Below are 20499 nucleotides of genomic sequence, written 5' to 3'. Positions count from 1 at the left end.
AGAGTGGGGTGGGTGGGATGTTGTTTGGATGGTCAGTGTGGACTCAATGGGCCAAATGGCCTGCTTCCATACTGTATGGATTCTATCATGGGAAAATCATTGTCTATACCTGTGTATCTGGACTCATGGGAGGCCTTGATACTGTGTGACAAATTGGTGTCACCGATTTGATTTGACACCAGATTGCCTCCTGTCTTATTCATGTATCAGTTGAAGTTAGGTCAAAATGTTCCTTATTACAGTTGATAGCATCAAAGTGGACAAGAGGTTGATAAAAAAAAATTACTCATGAGGGATCCTATGGCACAGCAGTAGTGTCATAGGATAGAAGGTCTTAAGGAGAGAGGGTCAAGATTCAAGTGCCACTTCAGTTTTTGAAGGCCATGGAGGTGTTTTAACATGTCCAAACCTGCTGATTTAAGAACACCAAATATAAAGAGGACATTACAGCCTTTGATTCATATTTTAAGGTTCAAAGGAAGGCTGTCATACTTCAGAAAAATGAAAATGGATTCCTAGGGTTCTGCAGCAAATTTTGGTTCCTTTGCTAATAATCTCTATTCGGAATCAGTTTAGTGCAGATGTGGGAGAGTCCATTTAGTGCCTATGAGAAATCAGACCAGTACTAGCAAGTGACTGGTGTTGTTTCGTCTTCACATTGTAGTAGGAAATGCCTCACTGACACCATGCCTAACCATTATGGTGTATTAGCGAATGAACCTTTTTATTGTAGACGCAGATGAGAAACAGCCTGTGATTAGAGAAGCAACTCTTCATACATTGTTTCTCTCATGAATTAGGATAGCTACTTGGAATGGGGGTGGTGCTGTCCAACCTGAATTCACATAAAGTCTCAGTCTTTTATGATTATCTCCTTCTGCACACCCTTCTCCTGAGGCCTGGGGGGGTGGGGGGTGGAGGAAGGGTGTTCAGTGTTGTTATAGTTGGGGCAGAGTGTCAAAGGAAAGATTTGTGCTTTATTTTTAGAAGGGTGGGCAAGCACAATGATATGGAGAGCCTGTTGAGGAGATTACTGGTGAGCAGAGTTCTAGAGTCACGTAGCACAGAAGAGGCTCTTCATTCCATCAAGATTGTGCTGACCTATCTACCCTAATCCTATTTTCTAACACTTGACCATAACCTTGAATATTATAATGGCTCAAGTGCTCATGCACTACAGTCTTTAGTGAGGTTTCTCACCTCAACTATCCTCCCAGGCAGAGCATTCCAGATTCCCACTACTCTCTGGGTAAAAAAGTGTTTTCCTCAAATTTCTGCTGGACCTCCAACCTTAAAATGATGCCTTTAAATTCTGAGTTACAGACTGGAAGGTGGAAGTTTTCATGGGTTCTAAAAGATGGGAGAGAAATAGAAGGACAGTATCATAGTGACCAAAAGTCAGGAAGGAACTGGGAGAGATTTGGATCGGGCCTAGGCACACAGGATTCTCAGTCTGTGACAAATTCTGATCCAAGGCTTCAGATCTGCAATTCAGTGGCTGAGCTATTTCAGGTTTTGTATATTTGAGTCTCAGATATTTGGAGCTTGGAAGGAATGGAAGGTAAGGCAGACCTGGAATGTGGCATTGTCTCAGCATTCCCTGTAAACAGGTTCTGGAAAATGCATTTTCATCACCTTCAAAGAGCTATCTCCATCTCCTATCTCTGCAAAGATCTATGAATGGAAATGGCTTTTGGCATATTGCCCCCTCTCCCTTGCTGACAAATAAGTCAAGTCGGACATCTTAGATATATTCACAGCCACCATTTTATATTAGCACTGCACTTACTTTGACTTTATAAATAGGGAAAAGTAAGAGAGATTGACCACATCAGTACACAATACAAAACTCTGGTGTGGCTGTACTTGGAGTATTGCGCAAAGTTCTGGTGACCACATTATAGGAAAGATGTAGAAGATTTAGAAAGGGTGAAGAGGAGATTTACTAGGTTATTGCCTGGTATGGAGGGAAGGTCTTATGAGGAAAGGCTGAGGGACTTGAGGCTGTTTTCGTTAGAGAGAAGAAGGTTGAGAGGCGACTTAATTGAGACATGAGGGTTAGATAGGTTGAACAGTGAGAGTCTTTTTCCTTGATGGCGATGGCTAGCATGAGGGGTCATACCTTAAAATTGAGGGGTGATAGATATAGGACAGATGTCAAAGGTAGTTTCTTTGCTCAGAGTATTAGGGGCATGGAACGCACTGCCTGCAACAGTGGTAGACTCACCAACGTTAAGGGCATTTAAATGATAATTGGATAGGCATATGGACGAGAATAGAATAGTGTAGATTAGATGGGCTTCAGGTTGGTTTCACAGGTCGGTGCAACATCGAGGGCCGAAGGCCCTGTACTGTGCTGTAATGTTGTATGTTCTAAACAAAGGAGAATAGCAGCTTCCTATCCATCGTATCCATGCCCCTCATAAATATATATATCTCAGTCAGGTCCCTTCCTCAGCCTGCTCTGCTCTAAAGAAAACAATCTCAAGATGTAGTCCTCCAAATCTGGCAACATGCTGGTAAACTTGCAGTCTAACCACATCCTTCCAAAGTGCAGCAAACAGAACTGCGTACAGTGCTTCAGCTGTTCTTAACCAAAGTTTTGTACAGCTTCAATATAACTTCTCTGCTCTTATAATGTGTGCCTCAGCTGATGAAGGCAAGTGTCCTCTCTGTCGTCTTAACATCAATATTAACTTTTCCTGCCACTTTCAGGAATTTGTATATAAACATCCCAAGATCCTCTGGCCTTCCTAGTATCTTGCCATTCATTTAGTACTCCCTTGTCTTGTTACTTCCTATAAAGTGCATCATCTCTCATTTCTCAGTGTTAAATTCCAACTGACCAACCCATCTAAACCTTCCTCTAAACTAAGACCACCTGTCTCATTGTTAACCGCCTAGTATATTTTTATGTAATCTGCAAACAATTATCTCCCTCCCCCAGTACATTCTCACCTACATTTTGTATGTATACAATAAGCACCCAGACCGATCTCTGTGATACACTGGAAACTGGCTTCCTTGTATTACCACCCTCTTGTCACCTGTCATTAAGCTGATTTTGGGTCCATCTTGCCAAGTATCCCATGTCTTGTAATTTTACCTTTAATAATCTCCCATGTGAGATCTTGTCAAAGGCTTTGCTAAAATCTGTGTATGTCATATGCACTACTCACCTACACACCTGATCACCACCTCAAAATTTTTATTCAAATTTGTTCGGCATGACCTACCTCTGACAAGGCCATGCTGACTATCTATGATGAAATCTCGCCTCTTCAGAATCTTATCCAACAGTTTCCCTACCATTAAGGCTCAGGGATCTGTAATTCCTTAATTTCTGGTTTATCTCTACCACCCTTTTTGAAAAGTGGAAAAACATTAGCTGGCCTCAAGTCCTCTGGCATCACTCTTGTGGCAAGAAATGGCTTTAAAAAATGTGACGGGATCCTTGCAACTTTGTTCCTTGCCACCTACACAAGCCTGGTTTACAACTCATCTGGACCAAAGGATTTATCTTTTTAAGTATGATTTTTAAAAATCCAATACTTCCTTACTCCCTGTATCACTCTGCTGAAGATCCTCTCAATTCATCTGCCCAAACTCTGTGCCTACATCATTCTCCTCTTGAGTGATGATGGTTGTGAAGGATTCACTTAACACTCTATCATTGTCCTCTGGCTCCCTGTACAGATTTCCCCCTTGGTCCCTAATGGGCCCTACTCTTCCTCTGGTTATTCTTTTCCCCTTAGTATACTTGGAGAACAGCTTGAGATTCTTCCTAACTTTACCCACCAGTGTTTTCTCATGCCCCCTCTTTGCTCTTCTAATTGCTTTCTTAAGCTCCCCCCACCCTCCTATCTGCACTTCCTGTGTTTCACTAGGACCTACATTGATTTGCTTCCCTTGTATCTGCCAAGTGCCTCTTTTCTTTCTTTGCCAGTCCTGAATATTCCCATAAATCTCAGCTTCCCTGGGTTTGTTGCTCCTACATTTCACCCTGAAGGGCTTGTATTCTTCCCATTTACCTTTTTAACACTTCCCACTGATCTGCAGATTTTCGCACAAGTAGCTGTTCCTAGTATTAGTTTGCTAGATCCAGCCTTTTTTAAAATAAAATCTGCCAAGCCCCAATCTAAAACTCTCTTTTTGCAGGCATTGCTTTTCTTTTTCATAGGAATCTTGAATCGTACTGTGTTGTCTCTATCTCTGAAATGCTCCCCATTGCCATCTTGACTATGCGTCTGGCTTCACTCCCCGGCACCATCCCCTTCTTCGGGCTGAGATAAAAAGCTCTCCTGAATACATTTCAAGAAATCTGCCTCCTCTAAAATACTTTACACTATGACAATCACAATTCATGTTTGTGAATTGAAATCCCCTAATATGATTATCGTATTATTATTATACATCTCAGTGAGTTGTCTGAATATCTGCGCCTCTATTGCCTAATGACTGTTTGAGTGCAATACATTCCCAGCAAAGTTTTTACATCCTTTTTGTTCCTAGGCTCCACCCACAAAGCCTCATTCAAAATCCCTTCCAAGGTAATGTCCTGCTTTACTGTAGTAACTGTGTTCTAATTAATAGTGCAATGCCATCTTTTACATCCTCCCCTATTTCACCTGAAGATGTAGAGTGAGGAGGTATGATTATCAATTCTACAGTTACTCAGGAGTTAGAGCAGATTTTTTTTCTAAGTAACTGTCCAGATATGAGTTAGAACTAAAAGTGTGGGAAGAGGAATATTAGCAGTAGGCTATTCAGCCTATCAAGCCAGCTCCACCATTCAGCATGTTTGAGGTGGATCCTGTATTCTTGCTCTCTCTCCCCATACCCTTTGGAATCTTTAGCCTCTGGAAATCTACCCATTTTTAAAACATAATCAGTGACATGGCCTCCACAACATTCTGTGTTAGAAAATCCCAGATTTTTTTTCATGAGTTTCCCACTTGTCCATGCCTTCCATTCTGAAAAAAAGCCCCAATCATTCCTACTATTTCCTGTCTGCTAACCAATATTGAATCCATGCCAATACATTACCCCCAGTCCCATATTCTTTGATTTTGCATGCCAGCCTCTTACCTGGAACTCTACCAAAATCTTTTTGAAAATCCAAATGCAGCATATCCATTATTCTCCCTCCTTTATTTTACGAGATAGATCCTGAAAACATCCAATGTGTCAAACAAGATTAATTTTTCATAAATTAAGAAAAATTCTTTCCAGACAGCAAATAGGACCTGGAGAAATGGAGGAGGGTTCACTTGAGGTATTCAAGAGGCATTGATTGATTATTTGGATTGAAATGGTGTACATGGATATGGGCAAAAGGCAGGAGATTGGCACTAGGTAATAGAACCAGAGCAGGCATGATCGGCAGAATGGCTTCCAACTGTGCCATAACAATTCTGTAACAATTCATGTTAACTTTGTGTAATCCCTATTGAAATCTATCCATTTCTTAAATTTGGCCTCCACAACTTTTTATAATTTCCCTATTGTTGACTTTAGGCTAACCAGTCTGTAACTCCCATTTTTCTGCCTCATTTTTCCAACTATAATTCAAGTTGGAAACATTTTCAGAGGATTCCCAATGCTGAGTGATTGTCTAACAGAAATTTAAACTTGAATTGGAATTTGATGAATTGGCACTTCTACACGACTCGACATCTGGCTTATGCTGCTGCATTGTCTGTTCACCTATTAGAAATCTGGACCATAGTGTTCTCTAGATAGAAATGTCATTGTTACTTCTACAGTTATCCTTCCTAGGTCCACCTTTAGATTAGATTAGATTACTTACAGTGTGGAAACAGGCCCTTCGGTCCAACAAGTCCACACGACTGCCGAAGCGCAACCCACCCATACCCCTACATTTACCCCTTTACCTAACACTACGGGCAATTTAGCATGGCCAATTCACCTGACCTGCACATCTTTGGACTGTGGGAGGAAACCAGAGCACCCGGAGGAAACCCATGCAGACACGGGGAGAATGTGCAAACTCCACACAGTCAGTCGCCTGAGTCCGAAATTGAACCCGGGTCTCTGGCGCTGTGAGGCAGCAGTGCTAACCACTGTGCTACCGTGCCGCCCGTTTGCATTATGTTTTCAAAATGATTAGTGCAAAAAATGATTTCTCGTGTCTAATTCTAAAAAAACATTCTTGAAAGATTAATAGATTTTTTTTAACCCAATCTAGGGATGATCTGCTGCTGCTTGGACCTGGTACTAGAAATAATACTTACGTGGCACAGGCTGCCAATATAGGATTGACCCTGTTAGCAGTTTGGGATAACAGGCACCCAGGCATTGCAGATTATATCCCAATACCTACCCAATATGCGATATGGCCCAACATATCCGAGCATGTGATACTGAGTGATGTGATATGTTTCAGCAGTGTACTGGTAAACCAAGAAGGTTAGTTTTTCAACTTAAAAGATACCACAAAGTTTAGTTTAATAATTCAAAAGACTTGAAATAGCACAGCATTATAGTTGGCTGGAAATCTTAAAATAACAAAAGAAGCAATTTTTCTGCTGGAATCAAAAACTGTCTGGTTGCTGTTGCAGCTTTCTATCTGGTGGCTTTAGAATCATTTGCCCCAGTACTTCACTCACCACACATGTTGAGTTAGCAGCACAATAGTAAGAAGGCTCTCATTGCTTTCTAAATCTGGAACTAAGGTGAGCAGGAATTCCCTGCCAAACTGCTAAATGATGTACATAGGTCACCAGCTTCCATTTGTTAGCGATTTTCTTTCCATTCCCACCTGATGCAGGCTCTTTCCAGAGATGGACAGGTGGAGCTTTTGTTCAATTTATCATCTAGAAGACAGCACCTTTTGCAGCACTCTCTCCAAAATTCACTCCAATTGAGCTCCAATATCAGCTCAATTATGTGCTCAAGTCGCTGGAGGGATGCTCAAACCTGTGACCTCCTCAGAAACAAGAACAAGGACTAATAAATACAATATGTGGGACAGACACCACAGTAACATTGAATTTATTTGAGCTATAAGCAGAGTTAAGTCTGGTAATATGAATTTCCTTCAGTTTTCACTTATATAAAGGGATTGCTTGATTATGTTTGTGTTTTTTTCAGAATAATAGTTAAAGTAATTTCAACAAAGACAGAAGTGTGCCTCAGTTACCCCAAATTAGAACAATCTAATGCATCCTGCTTTTTGGAAAGATTTGTGACATTATCTTTTGTATGGTGAGAGCTGCATTGGAATTGCTTTAGCTCAAATTGTTTATAATCCTTATAACTGAGAGGAAAACAAAAGATATAATTCCAAATGGTGCAAGAAACAGTATCTTAGCCCACAATACAACTTAGTCCCACATGTCATGTTACCCTTTATAGTAGCTGCAAAAATTCCATTCTCTTCAAATCTTTTGTTTAAAATTTTGACACCCAGAAGTATTTTAAAGGGAGCATTTTTCTTGATTTACTTCTTGGTAATAATGATATGCAAATACATGCTTAATATTCCATAATGCAAAATTGCTTCTGCATCTGATATGTTCTGAAGAAGTGCTGCAAGTTTTTTTTTCAAAATATGAAATCAGCTGCTTTGTTGCTTGAAGTTGTTTATCTTGAAGTCAAAACTGAAGGATTTGTTTAGGTGAACCTGGGAACTGGTATCAGTTATCAAGTGAACTTCTACAGATTGATCCGGCCACAGGATTGGGAGTTACACGGAGTACAGGGTCAACCACAGTATATTATGAAATTCCAGGAATTGTGAGAACCTACAGAGAAGTAAGATTTCCATTATTTAATTTTGATGTATTTTATATAATCATGCTTGATAGACTATAAAATTAGTGGAAATATGGTAATATCGTATTTCATTAGTTATGCACAAAATGTTATTCCTATGAAGTGAAGAGTTCACCAAAACATAAACAAAGTGGCATTATTTCAGAGATTTTTTTTCTTTCTGCTACCACATGTTCATCAAATGGAACTTTATCTTTCTCCTTATTTCCAGTATAATGACCATTATAATCAAAACTTGCAAAAACAAAATTCTAATATTAAATCCTTATAGCCTTGGTTATGTTGCAAAATGCAATAGTTCTCCTCTTTCTGTTTCAGATCACAGTTATTGGTGTAGGAAAAGCCACAGTTTCCTTTCATGGTTTCACTTGTGTAATTGGTCGTCCTAATATTAATGTGTACAGATTTCTTGTGACAACTATGAACAAAGACAGCAGTCTGAGAGGTGAGTGCTCATTGTTTCTAAATACAGGTGGGAAACCATAGTTGTGAAGAGGGATTTAAGACACACTTGCTTAACTGCATTTTCTCCAGTAACAATGGAAAATTACATTGTCAGAATGTAGGAATTTTATCTAGGATATTTTGTTATAAATGTGAATATAGGAATGTATATTTGAGGAAAATCTTGATTGCATGATTTCAAATTAGGAACTGAATTATATTTTTGTACCATGGCTCCAATTACTCCCCATCTAATTCTGTTGCACTAGAAGACTGAGTTTCATCTTGACTTCAGTGTGCAATAAAATGAGAAATTCTTCATGTAGGTTTGCTTGCTGAGCTGGAAGGTTCTTTTTCAGACCTTTTGTCACCATACCAGGTAACATCTTCAGTGAGCCTCCAGACGAAGCACTGCTGGTGTTTCCTCCTTTCTATTTATATGTTTGGTTTTCCTTCGGTTAGTGATTTCCAGCTGTCCCTTTACCTGCAAATATCTGCCCCCCCCCAATAGATTTTGAAAGTTCTTACCTAATACCGTCAAAATTTGTCTCCCTCCAATTTAGAACTTCAACTTTTAGATCCTGTCTATACTTTTCCATCACTATTTTAAAACTAATAAGATTATGGTTGCTGGCCCCAGAGTGCACCCCCACTAACACCTCGGTCACCTGCCCTTCCTTATTCCCCAAGAGTAGATCAAGTTTTGTATCTTCTCAAGTAGGTATATCCACATATCCACATCAGAAAATTTTCTTGAACACACTTAAATTCCGCTCAGTCTAAACCTTTAACACTATGGCAGTTCCAGTCTATGGAAAGTCAAAATCCCCTTCCTAAACCACCCAGTTATTCTCATGGATAACTGAAATCTCCTCACGAATTTGTTTCTCAATTTCTCAATAACCATTTGGTGGTCTATAATACAATCCGAATAAGGTGATCATCCCTTTCTTATTTCTCAGTTCCACCCAAATAACTTCCCTGGATATATTCCTGGAAATATATAGGTCACTTCCATCCCAGAAGAGATTTCAACGATCCTAAAACATGAAAACTTCTACCATGCACCAGCTCCTTAGACACACATTCATCTTTTGTATCTTTGAGTAAAAAATGAGGTCTGCAGATGCTGGAGATCACAGCTGCAAATGTGTTGCTGGTCAAAGCACAGCAGGCCAGGCAGCATCTCAGGAATAGAGAATTCGACGTTTCGAGCATAAGCCCTTCATCAGGAATAAGAGAGAGAGCCAAGCAGGCTAAGATAAAAGGTAGGGAGGAGGGACTAGGGGGAGGGGCGATGGAGGTGGGATAGGTGGAAGGAGGTCAAGGTGAGGGTGATAGGCCGGAGTGGGGTGGGGGCGGAGAGGTCAGGAAGAGGATTGCAGGTTAGGAGGGCGGTGCTGAGTTGAGGGAACCGACTGAGACAAGGTGGGGGGAGGGGAAATGAGGAAACTGGAGAAATCTGAATTCATACCTTGTGGTTGGAGGGTTCCCAGGCGGAAGATGAGGCGCTCCTCCTCCAGTCGTCGTGTTGTTGTGTTCTGCCGGTGGAGGAGTCCAAGGACCTGCATGTCTTCGGTGGAGTGGGAGGGAGAGTTAAAGTGTTGAGCCACGGGGTGATTGGGTTGGTTGGTTCGGGCGGCCCGGTGGTGTTCTCTGAAGCGTTCCGCAAGTAAGCGGCCTGTCTCACCAATATAGAGGAGGCACATCGGGTGCAGCGGATGCAATAGATGATGTGTGTGGAGGTACAGGTGAACTTGTGGCGGGGATATGGAAGGATCCCTTGGGGCCTTGGAGGGAAGTGAGTGTGGAGGTGTGGGCGCAAGTTTTACATTTCCTGCGGTTGCAGGGGAAGGTGCCGGGGGTGGAGGTTGGGTTGGTGGGGGGTGTGGATCTGACGAGGGAGTCACGAAGGGAGTGGTCCTTGCGGAACGCTGATAGGGGAGGGGAGGGAAATATATCCTTGGTGGTGGGGTCCGTTTGGAGGTGGCGGAAATGGTGGCGGATGATACGTTGTATGCGGAGGTTGGTGGGGTGGTAGGTGAGAACCAGTGGGGTTCTGTCTTGGTGGCGGTTGGAGGAGCGGGGCTCAAGGGCGGAGGAGCGGGAAGTGGAGGAGATGCGGTGGAGGGCATCGTCGATCACGTCTGGGGGGAATCTGCGGTCCTTGAAGAAGGAGGCCATCTGGGCTGTGCGGTGTTGGAATTGGTCCTCCTGGGAGCAGATGCGGCGGAGACGAAGGAATTGGGAATATGGGATGGCGTTTTTACAGGGGGCAGGGTGGGAGGAGGTGTAGCCCAGGTAGCTGTGGGAGTCAGTCGGTTTATAATAGATGTCTGTGTTGAGTCGGTCGCCCGAGATAGAAATGGAAAGGTCTAGGAAGGGGAGGGAGGAGTCTGAGACAGTCCAGGTGAATTTCAGGTCGGGATGGAAGGTGTTAGTAAAGTTGATGAACTGTTCAACCTACTCGTGGGAGCACGAGGCAGCGCCGATACAACCCCCCACCTTTTCCTCCGCTACACCGATGACTGTATCGGCGCTGCCTCGTGCTCCCACGAGGAGGTTGAACAGTTCATCAACTTTACTAACACCTTCCATCCCGACCTGAAATTCACCTGGACTGTCTCAGACTCCTCCCTCCCCTTCCTAGACCTTTCCATTTCTATCTCGGGCGACCGACTCAACACAGACATCTATTATAAACCGACTGACTCCCACAGCTACCTGGGCTACACCTCCTCCCACCCTGCCCCCTGTAAAAACGCCATCCCATATTCCCAATTCCTTCGTCTCCGCCGCATCTGCTCCCAGGAGGACCAATTCCAACACCGCACAGCCCAGATGGCCTCCTTCTTCAAGGACCGCAGATTCCCCCCAGACGTGATCGACAATGCCCTCCACCGCATCTGCTCCACTTCCCGCTCCTCCGCCCTTGAGCCCCGCTCCTCCAACCGCCACCAAGACAGAACCCCACTGGTTCTCACCTACCACCCCACCAACCTCCGCATACAACGTATCATCCGCCGCCATTTCCGCCACCTCCAAACGGACCCCACCACCAAGGATATATTTCCCTCCCCTCCCCTATCAGCGTTCCGCAAGGACCACTCCCTTCGTGACTCCCTCGTCAGATCCACACCCCCCACCAACCCAACCTCCACCCCCGGCACCTTCCCCTGCAACCGCAGGAAATGTAAAACTTGCGCCCACACCTCCACACTCACTTCCCTCCAAGGCCCCAAGGGATCCTTCCATATCCGCCACAAGTTCACCTGTACCTCCACACACATCATCTATTGCATCCGCTGCACCCGATGTGGCCTCCTCTATATTGGTGAGACAGGCCGCTTACTTGCGGAACGCTTCAGAGAACACCTCCGGGCCGCCCGAACCAACCAACCCAATCACCCCGTGGCTCAACACTTTAACTCTCCCTCCCACTCCACCGAGGACATGCAGGTCCTTGGACTCCTCCACCGGCAGAACACAACAACACGACGACTGGAGGAGGAGCGCCTCATCTTCCGCCTGGGAACCCTCCAACCACAAGGTATGAATTCAGATTTCTCCAGTTTCCTCATTTCCCCTCCCCCCACCTTGTCTCAGTCGGTTCCCTCAACTCAGCACCGCCCTCCTAACCTGCAATCCTCTTCCTGACCTCTCCGCCCCCACCCCACTCCGGCCTATCACCCTCACCTTGACCTCCTTCCACCTATCCCACCTCCATCGCCCCTCCCCCTAGTCCCTCCTCCCTACCTTTTATCTTAGCCTGCTTGGCTCTCTCTCTTATTCCTGATGAAGGGCTTATGCTCGAAACGTCGAATTCTCTATTCCTGAGATGCTGCCTGGCCTGCTGTGCTTTGACCAGCAACACATTTGCAGCAGCATCTTTTGTATCTGCCTATTCCTACCCTCACTAGTTCATAGCACCAGGAGTAATCCTGATATTACTATCCTCAAGGACCTCCTTTTTAAATTCCTGCCTAACTTTCGATACTCTCCCTTCAGAATCTCATCCTTCTCCTTCCTATGTTGTTGGTTCCAATGTGTAAAATGACTTCCTGCTGATCCCTCTCCCCTTTGAGAACATTCTGTACCCTCTCTGAGACATCCTTGATCCTGGGGCCAGGGAAGCAACACATCATTCTAATTTTTCGGTGCTGGCCACAGAATCGCCTGTCTGTGCCTCTGACTATAGAGTCTCCTATCACATTTGATGGCTTAGAACCCAATGCACCCCTCATTAGAGCCTGCCTTAAACCAGAAACTTGGTTGTTCGTGCTGCATTCCCCTGAGAGTCTATCACCCTCTACATTTTCTAAACAGCATACTTGTTTGAAATGGGGATAGCCACAGAAGACTTCTGCACTACCTGCCTACCTCTCCTACTTTTTGTGGCATTAACCCATCTATGTGACTGTATCTGCAGCTTCTCCATTCCTATTAGTGGGTGGCACAGCTGGTTAGCACTGCTGCCTCACAGTGCCAGAGACCTGGGTTCAGTTCCCGCCTCAGGCGACTCTCTGTGTGGAGTTTGCATACTCTCCCCGTGTCTGCGTGGGTTTCCTCCGGGTGCTCCGGTTTCCTCCCACAGTCCCAAAATGTGCAGGTTAGGTGAATTGGCCATGCTAAATTGCCCGTAGTGTTAGATGAAGGGGTAAATGTAGGGAACGTAGGTTACGCTTCGGCGGGTCGGTGTGGACTTGTTGGGCCGAAGGGCCTGTTTCCACACTATAAGTAATCTAATCTGATCATAACTGCCATCCATCACACCCCCTTGCTCTTGTAAATTCCTCACTGCCTCTAATTGTCACTCTAACCAATCCATTTTACCTGATAGGATTCGCAACCAAAGACATTTCCTGCAGACATAATCCTCAGTAACATGAAAACCATCCCTGAACTCCCACATCCGACAAGATGAGCATATTACTCTACTAAAGGCCATCTTTGCTCCTTCACAATCTACAGACCCAGAAAATAGCACTGTCTTCTTGCTCTAAAAAAACACTGCTCCAGGCTAACTTAGTACTTATGGCTTATATTTTTAAAATTTAACCAAAAGACAGATATCAATAAACATATAATCAAGAAAGAACTCACTCTACTCACTAATGTAGATCTACAGCAAGGCTACATTTAAAAACTATTCACTTATCTGTTCCTGTGCTTTGAGCCATCCCACACAGGTTCCTCCAAGATCAGTTGTGAATTTCATTTTTTGTTAAGTTTTCCTAGATGCACACCTCTTGGTAAATAAGTCCCTTTTCCTGAGACTAAGTTCCCCAGGACTCCTGAATCTGCTCCCAGGTGTCTAATTCCTAATGCTATTCAGTTTTTTAACAAACAGTGCCGCTGAGCTGCAGCTGAACTTCCCTTAGCTCCAGCCTTTCTCAGCTGCACCAAGCAAATACTACTTATGGGCTCCCATCACCACCATGACAGCTACACTGAACCATTGGTGGCTTCCAATGCTTTCTCCTCCTCGTGAAGCCACCAGTCTTTGGGTCTTCTGCTGAGCCCTAACTTCTTGGTGTCTGCTAACAGCAGCACCTGTGCTACCTGGAACTACTTTCAACACTTGTAATTCCAAACTACAACTGACTTCTGGCAAACATGCTCCCAGTAAATTGAACCAAGGAACCTTCTTAACTTCAATGCACCTGCCTGACTCTGTGGCTTGTTCCAGATTCTCCTTAACCTGACCATTGAAGTTTACTGAATACCTCTAGGCTAATGTAACTTGGAAAGCTTTCTGAAGAAGCCATATCAGACTCAAAATGTTAATTCTCTTTCTCTTCCCACAGATCCTATGAGGCCTGCTGAGTTTCTCCAGTATTTCTGGTTTTATTTCAGATTTCCATATCTGCAGTATTTTGTTTTTATATTAGCTCCAGATTCCTCTTGGACTGCTATTATTGCAGGCTGTGCAGACACAACATCTCCAGCTAAGTAAACCCACTCTTTGTTTTATAGTTCCATCTCTTCTATTCTGATTATGTTAAACAAAAAGGAGTAACCTTTGGATTCTGAAGAAGGGACACTGGACTTGAAACGTTAACTCTGATTTCTTTCCATGGATGCTGCCAGGCCTGCTGAGTTTTCCTAGCAATTTACATTTTGTTTCTGTTTCTGATTTTCAGGAACTGCAGTTCTTTCAGTTTTGTTGTAACCTTTGGAACTGTCAGTTGTTTTGGCTCCTCTGGCAAGTGCTAAATCCCAACTTTTTAATTACTTTTTAGCTGTTGGCCTCTTAAAGACTCACAACCTAAACCTTCCTAGTACACAAGACTCCCAGAGTGCTTCAGTTACATTTATCCAATTTTCAACAGTTACCTTGAGTGCCTTGTATACTAAAACACATAAACCATGAACTAGGTATCTGTAGCACTCAGACCCTTGCTCTATCTCTTGAGCCGACCCCAATTTATGTAAATTAGACAATGTATTGCCATTATGTTTCCTTAAGTGCCTGACTTCATTTCGTATCCGTTCACATAAGTAGCATACGTTATTAGAGTTTCCATCAAGTTATTATGTCCTTTAATCAAATTAAATTTTGATACATTCCAAATTCCCCCAGTTATATACGTAATTTTCAGCATTCAAACTCTACGGTCTTGTGCAAGTTGTTTATAAATGACTGAATCTTAATGTGTCATTTGTTGCTTTTTTTTCCCCAAGAAAACAAATCTATTCAGATTGGTCAATTGAAAGGAGAGTTATTCCACTGACATGCTATGAGTGAACCCTTTCAAACAAAACATTTATAATCAGCATGCGTTCCCAACAGGAGTGTTTGGTAGATGTTGGCACTAACCTGAAGAACGTCGATTCTCCTGCTCCTTGGATGCTGCCTGACCTGCTGCGCTTTTCCAGCAACACATTTTCAGCTCTGATCTCCAGCATCTGCAGTCCTCACTTTCTCCCAGATGTAATCAAACATTACATTTGAGTTATACTATGCCCAACATCTTTCTTAACATTATGAAAAGTACTTGGAAAGAATTACAATCCTTCCCTTTCTCCTAGTGCTGAATCACAGGCAGTATCATTTGTCTTGCAACTTAAGGCTGTAGAGCTCCATTATAACATTGCTGTCAGGCTATCTATATATTTACCTAATTAATGCAGATAAATTATAACTTTGTGTTCATAAAGCCTACTCATATTGAACTGTCTGACATCAGTCTTTTGTATTCATCCAGGAGACTGCAGTCTTGCTCAAGTTAAAGCTATGTCAAAACTAAACCCTGCATCAAACCTTGCCTGTTCTGTGCGGTTTAGTAATATTGGATTGCAGTTCCTAGCAGTTTCTGTTTTCTCTGTGGTACCAGAATTCATAGCTGATACAGGTAAATGAGTAACATAGCCCTTCTAGAGTGTTGTGATCTCTCTTGCTGTTTCATGCAGGCAGTATTTCAAAATATATCTAATTATTTCCATGTTTATCATGATAGCTATAACTAACTGACTTATCAATGCACTGTTTAATATCAATACATGAAAAAGCTGGTTACATCATGTTCTTACATAGCTACAGATCCTGCAAAGCCACGTTATTTATTAATCTACATCAATTGAACCCAATACTAATTTTCTGCTGTTACCAGAGACTGTTAAAGGAAATAAAATGCAAAACTTAACTTTATACCAATTCTGGTCATAGAGTCAATTAAATAAAATGCCATAAAGACAGTATCGTGGCAAATGTTTAAGAGATGAGGTTCACTCCTCTAAAAATCTTCATTAACATTGGAAAAAGATTGTAAAACTCTTCAGTATAGACGGATATGCATCTTCTGGTATATGAATTGCAGTAATTAGGAAGGCAAATGGAATGTCATTCATTGCAAGGGTAATGAAATATCTAAATAGGAAATATTGCATAGAGTTTTAGTGCTAGCTCAACTGGATAATGCATACAGTTTTGAACTTCTTACTTATTACTATAGTATAAAGATTCACTTGACTTGTGTTGTTCCAAGAAAATGGGGAGTGTCTTTTTTGAGCAAGGTTTGGGCTATATTCATTGGAGTATAGAAAAATGAGAGGTGACCTTACTAAAACATTCAAATCTTAAGGGATTTTGACAGGTTGGATACTGAGGATGTTTCCCCTTATGGGAAAGATTAGAACTAGTGGATTCAAAAAATGTTTTAACACCTTATGACAATATTTTTGAAAAGAAAATAATGAAAATCCAATGTGTCAAAAGAAACATTGGACTGAATCAAAAAACTACTAGCTGAATTCTGCAATCGTAAATTTCTGAGTATCTATTATTTTGCTTTCAATTTTTAGGTCATTACAGTTGCACCGTCACAATAAAAGAACTGTCAGACTCTGTACATAAGGAGTTAAGTATAGGCGGAGACACCTATATATCTGTAAAAGCTTCTGTTCTGGGAGGCCATTATGCAGGTCAAGTTGGAAGAACAGAGATTCCTTTCATTCCTGGATTTTATATGAACCAATCAGTTGTGACTCTTAGTTACAAAGAGCCAACAGTTAACATCACCATTTTTGGTATAGCTAAAGTATTAAATGAACTGGAGGTAAGGAATCAGAGACACAGTTGCATTGAACTTTCAGACTGGAAAGGATTTCCTGAATAAAGTTTTGGGCATTAGCAGCATCAAATGCAATGTTTCAGTGTCAAATTTATAAGACAGCATGCATGGCCAGGAATTTGCACAGAGCTTCACTGCTGCATCTTGCTAGAAGCATGGCAGAGGTCCATTCACACACATAACCAAGCTGCTGTATTTCTGATTAGGTGGTTACAGTGGAATAAAAACTAATCTTAGTAAATGCCTATATTCAATTGCATGCATTTTTCTTAAATAAGGGTAATTAGTAGCAAAGCAGTTTTTTTAAAGTATAGTATTTTTAGGAATTCATGAAGTTAAAATCAGAGGAATTTTACAAATCTTCCAGAATCCTTTTGCAATGAGAACAATTTGTAACAGGAGTGGCGTAGCTAGGGTTTTAGCAAGCACCAGCCTATTTTTAAAAATCTTTATCTAAGTTATTGTTCCACCGGACAAGCCACACTTCAATAAATAAATTTCCTCATTGTCTTCCTTTCTTGTGTTGTTTGATCAGTGATTGCTGGGGCATAGTTTCATGAGCTCTGGTCACTTCCAATATCTATTGTAAATGAACTTGTTCATATGCCAATGTTGGCAGGTTCGCAGCTGACCACGATCCTATGTTCATTTGATATCCACATGCATGCATGATCACAGCTATATGGTAATCTGAAGCACAAGCTCTGTCTGTTTTTTTTTGTCTATAACCCATCTTGCCATGAGATCAGCTAACTTTGCAAAGATCAGAGATGAATGAAAGCTAATTAAGACAAATGTTATGTAAAATATCCTGTGACTTCTATTTGAGATGTACTTTTGTTTTAATGTATAAAAGCATTAATGTTATCTTATTTAATTTAATCCTTAGGTACAATCACAGTCACCTGCGATTGTAGTGAGTAAGCCTGTTAGGTTACATTCATTGCACAATGTTGTTTATTCACTAAGTACTGCGAATCTTAGCCTTCTTCAGCAAGGATTACCATGTACCAATATCAGTGTCTCCAGCATCTTGACAAAACAATCAGTACATGTGACCGTCACAGTTCTGCGGAGTGGAGGCAATGGTGGCACAACAGGCAAGAGTTAGCACAAATAAGACAATACTGTCGTTTTCATAACAATATTTGTCAAGTTTCTTTTTTAATTGCATCCTTCCTTTAATATCCAAATCTTACTTCTCACAGTCTCGCAATTGAAGCTTACTTAAGTAGTCCTTAATAAAAAAGTGTGCAGTGTCCCACAATATTCTGTAGCATTAAAATATCTGTCTGAAGGTTTTTAATTACATCGATAGAGGAAGACCAGATGGTATCGTACAAGCATGTTAATGCATATGTTCTTCTGTCCTTTGCTAGGGATTTCATGTTTCCAAGTGCAGGAAGGATAAAATAGAGCAAAGTTTAATCATTAGGTTTTAGTCCACTGTAACTCTGGGGGTAAATTGAATGTAAGAGGAACAGGTAAACAAAGCATTCTGACCCACTAATCAAATCCTTAAATTAAGATTATTTAGAATTTTACAGCAATCCTCTCCCCATCCATCCTCTTCTACTCCTTGGAGATGTAGAGGGCAGGATTCAGTGTCAAGGAAGTACAGCAGAGTGTTAATTGCCAAGTGGGCAAATTAAGATGGTCCAGCTCTTCAGCATAAATCTTATGCCTTCCTAATCCTTACTGTTTGCCTGACTCACTTCCCATCTCCATGCACCTCTCATCTTCACCATGAGCCCCCTCACGTGTCCTTCTTTACCATTCACCCTGTATCTATAATGTCCTCAGGAGCCATGCACTAATAGTGGGAATTCTTTAAAGTAGTTTTTTTTTAATCTCTAACAATCTTATTAGAGCTCTCAGTGCAAAACAAAACATTTATATTCTTAAAAAGATTTGGATTCAATGAAAATAATGTCAGTCCCTTCAAATGGTTATTTTGTTATTAAAATAAACTTCTTTCTGTAAACACCATTGAAAACAGCTAATCATTTAATAACTTCTGTGGCTGTCATCAATCTGTACATGGCTTACTGCTGAGATAAGTGGTTCTGTAGGTTTTTTAATTCAGCCAAGCATTAAAATTGACCCCGGCTGTCAATACAAACTGGAGGAAATGAGACCACTGCAAAATTGATTATTTTTCTAAGATGCACCAGGTGGTCTATCAATCAAAACAATCCAAGAGCAGAAATTTATCAAACTGAAAGCTGCAGACAAGACCTTACTTTCCAAATGTAAAGGGCTGTGGACATATAAGTCACTTCAGATCATGACAGCAGGGTCCCCAGGTATTGCTTTATTTGGTTTTAAATGTCTAATAATATTTTGCAGAAAAGAAAATACATCTCAAAAATTATTCAGTGGTGATCAATTCACAAGGGAGTCTATTATCATTACTTCAGTATCATAATACAGTATCTTATTATTACATTAGAAGTGATCAAGCAATTAACATTCACCTTTTGAAATATTCGCAACACCTTAGCAAGCTTCTCCATGGTTCACATAACTTCTCCAGGATTTCCAAAATCTGGCCAGATGGTCAGAAATACCAGGGAAAAGAAAACATGGATTTTGCAAGGGTTGTCGATGGTGACTTCAGTATCAGAGGGATGTGTACATGAACTTGTACTTTGTGCAGAAAAGCTGAAATGGTGTCTTGGATATCAGTGTTACAAGTTTCAAAATAGTCTTGCTTCAGGAAGACTGAAGGAGCAATTCTTCAGTGTTTCCAAAAACATTTTTAGTTTAAGCACTTAGAGTCGTAGAGATGTACAGCATGGAAACAGACCCTTCGGTCCAACCCGTCCATGCCAACCAGATATCTCAACCCAATCTAGTCCCACCTGCCAGCACCTGGCCCATATCCCTCCAAACCCTTCCTATTCATATACCTATCCAAATGCCTCTTAAATGTTGCAATTGTACCTGCCTCCACCACTTCCTCTGGCAGCTCATTCCATCCATGTAGCACCCTCTGTGTGAAAAAGTTGCCCCTTAGGTCTCTTTTATATCTTTCCCTCCTCACCCAAAACCTATGCCCTCTAGTTCTGGACTCCCCAACCCCAAGAAAAAGACTTTATTTATCCTATCCATGCCCTTCATAATTTTCTAAACCTCTATAAGGTCATCCCTCAGCCTCCGACGCTCCAGAGAAAGTGCTAGAAAAGCTAAAAGGTCTTAAAATTGATAAATCTCCTGGCCCCGATGGGATACATCCTAGAGTTCTGAGAGAGGTGGCTGAGGAAGTAGCGGAGGCATTGGTTGAGATATTTCAAAAGTCACTGGAGTCAGGGAAAGTCCCGGATGATTGGAAGATCGCTGTTGTAACCCCCTTGTTCAAGAAAGGATTCAAGACAAAAGATGGAAAATTATAGGCCAACTAGCCTAACCTCGGTTGTTGGTAAAATTCTAGAATCCATCATTAAGGATGAGGTGTCTAAATTCTTGGAAGAGCAGAGTCTGATTAGAACAAGTCAACATGGATTTAGTAAGAGGAGGTTGTGTCTGACAAACCTGTTGGAATTCTTTGAAGAGGTAACAACTAGGTTAGACCGGGGAAACCCAGTGGATGTGGTCTATCTAGACTTCCAAAAGGCCTTTGATAAGGTGCCACACGGGAGGCTGCTGAGCAAGGAGAGGGCCCATGGTGTTCGAGGTGAGCTAC

At 41.9% G+C, this 20499-nt stretch overlaps 1 protein-coding gene across 1 annotated transcript in view; it reads left to right on the top strand.

Moving 5' to 3' along the window:
- Positions 1–20499, top strand: part of LOC132830233 (nuclear pore membrane glycoprotein 210-like) — a 188844-nt gene that overhangs the window by 158226 nt on the left and 10119 nt on the right. Inside the window, exons 31-36 of the mRNA XM_060847766.1 lie at positions 6209–6429; positions 7640–7776; positions 8116–8242; positions 15450–15596; positions 16546–16799; positions 17704–17914. Of these exons, the coding sequence (XP_060703749.1) occupies positions 6209–6429; positions 7640–7776; positions 8116–8242; positions 15450–15596; positions 16546–16799; positions 17704–17914 (1097 nt within the window). The remainder of the gene's footprint in view (positions 1–6208; positions 6430–7639; positions 7777–8115; positions 8243–15449; positions 15597–16545; positions 16800–17703; positions 17915–20499) is intronic.

Source organism: Hemiscyllium ocellatum, chromosome 31 (assembly GCF_020745735.1).
Source record: "Hemiscyllium ocellatum isolate sHemOce1 chromosome 31, sHemOce1.pat.X.cur, whole genome shotgun sequence".
In the NCBI taxonomy this organism is placed as follows: domain Eukaryota; kingdom Metazoa; phylum Chordata; class Chondrichthyes; order Orectolobiformes; family Hemiscylliidae; genus Hemiscyllium; species Hemiscyllium ocellatum.
Note: the sequence above shows the minus strand (reverse complement) of the source record. Positions and strands in the feature narration are given on the sequence as shown.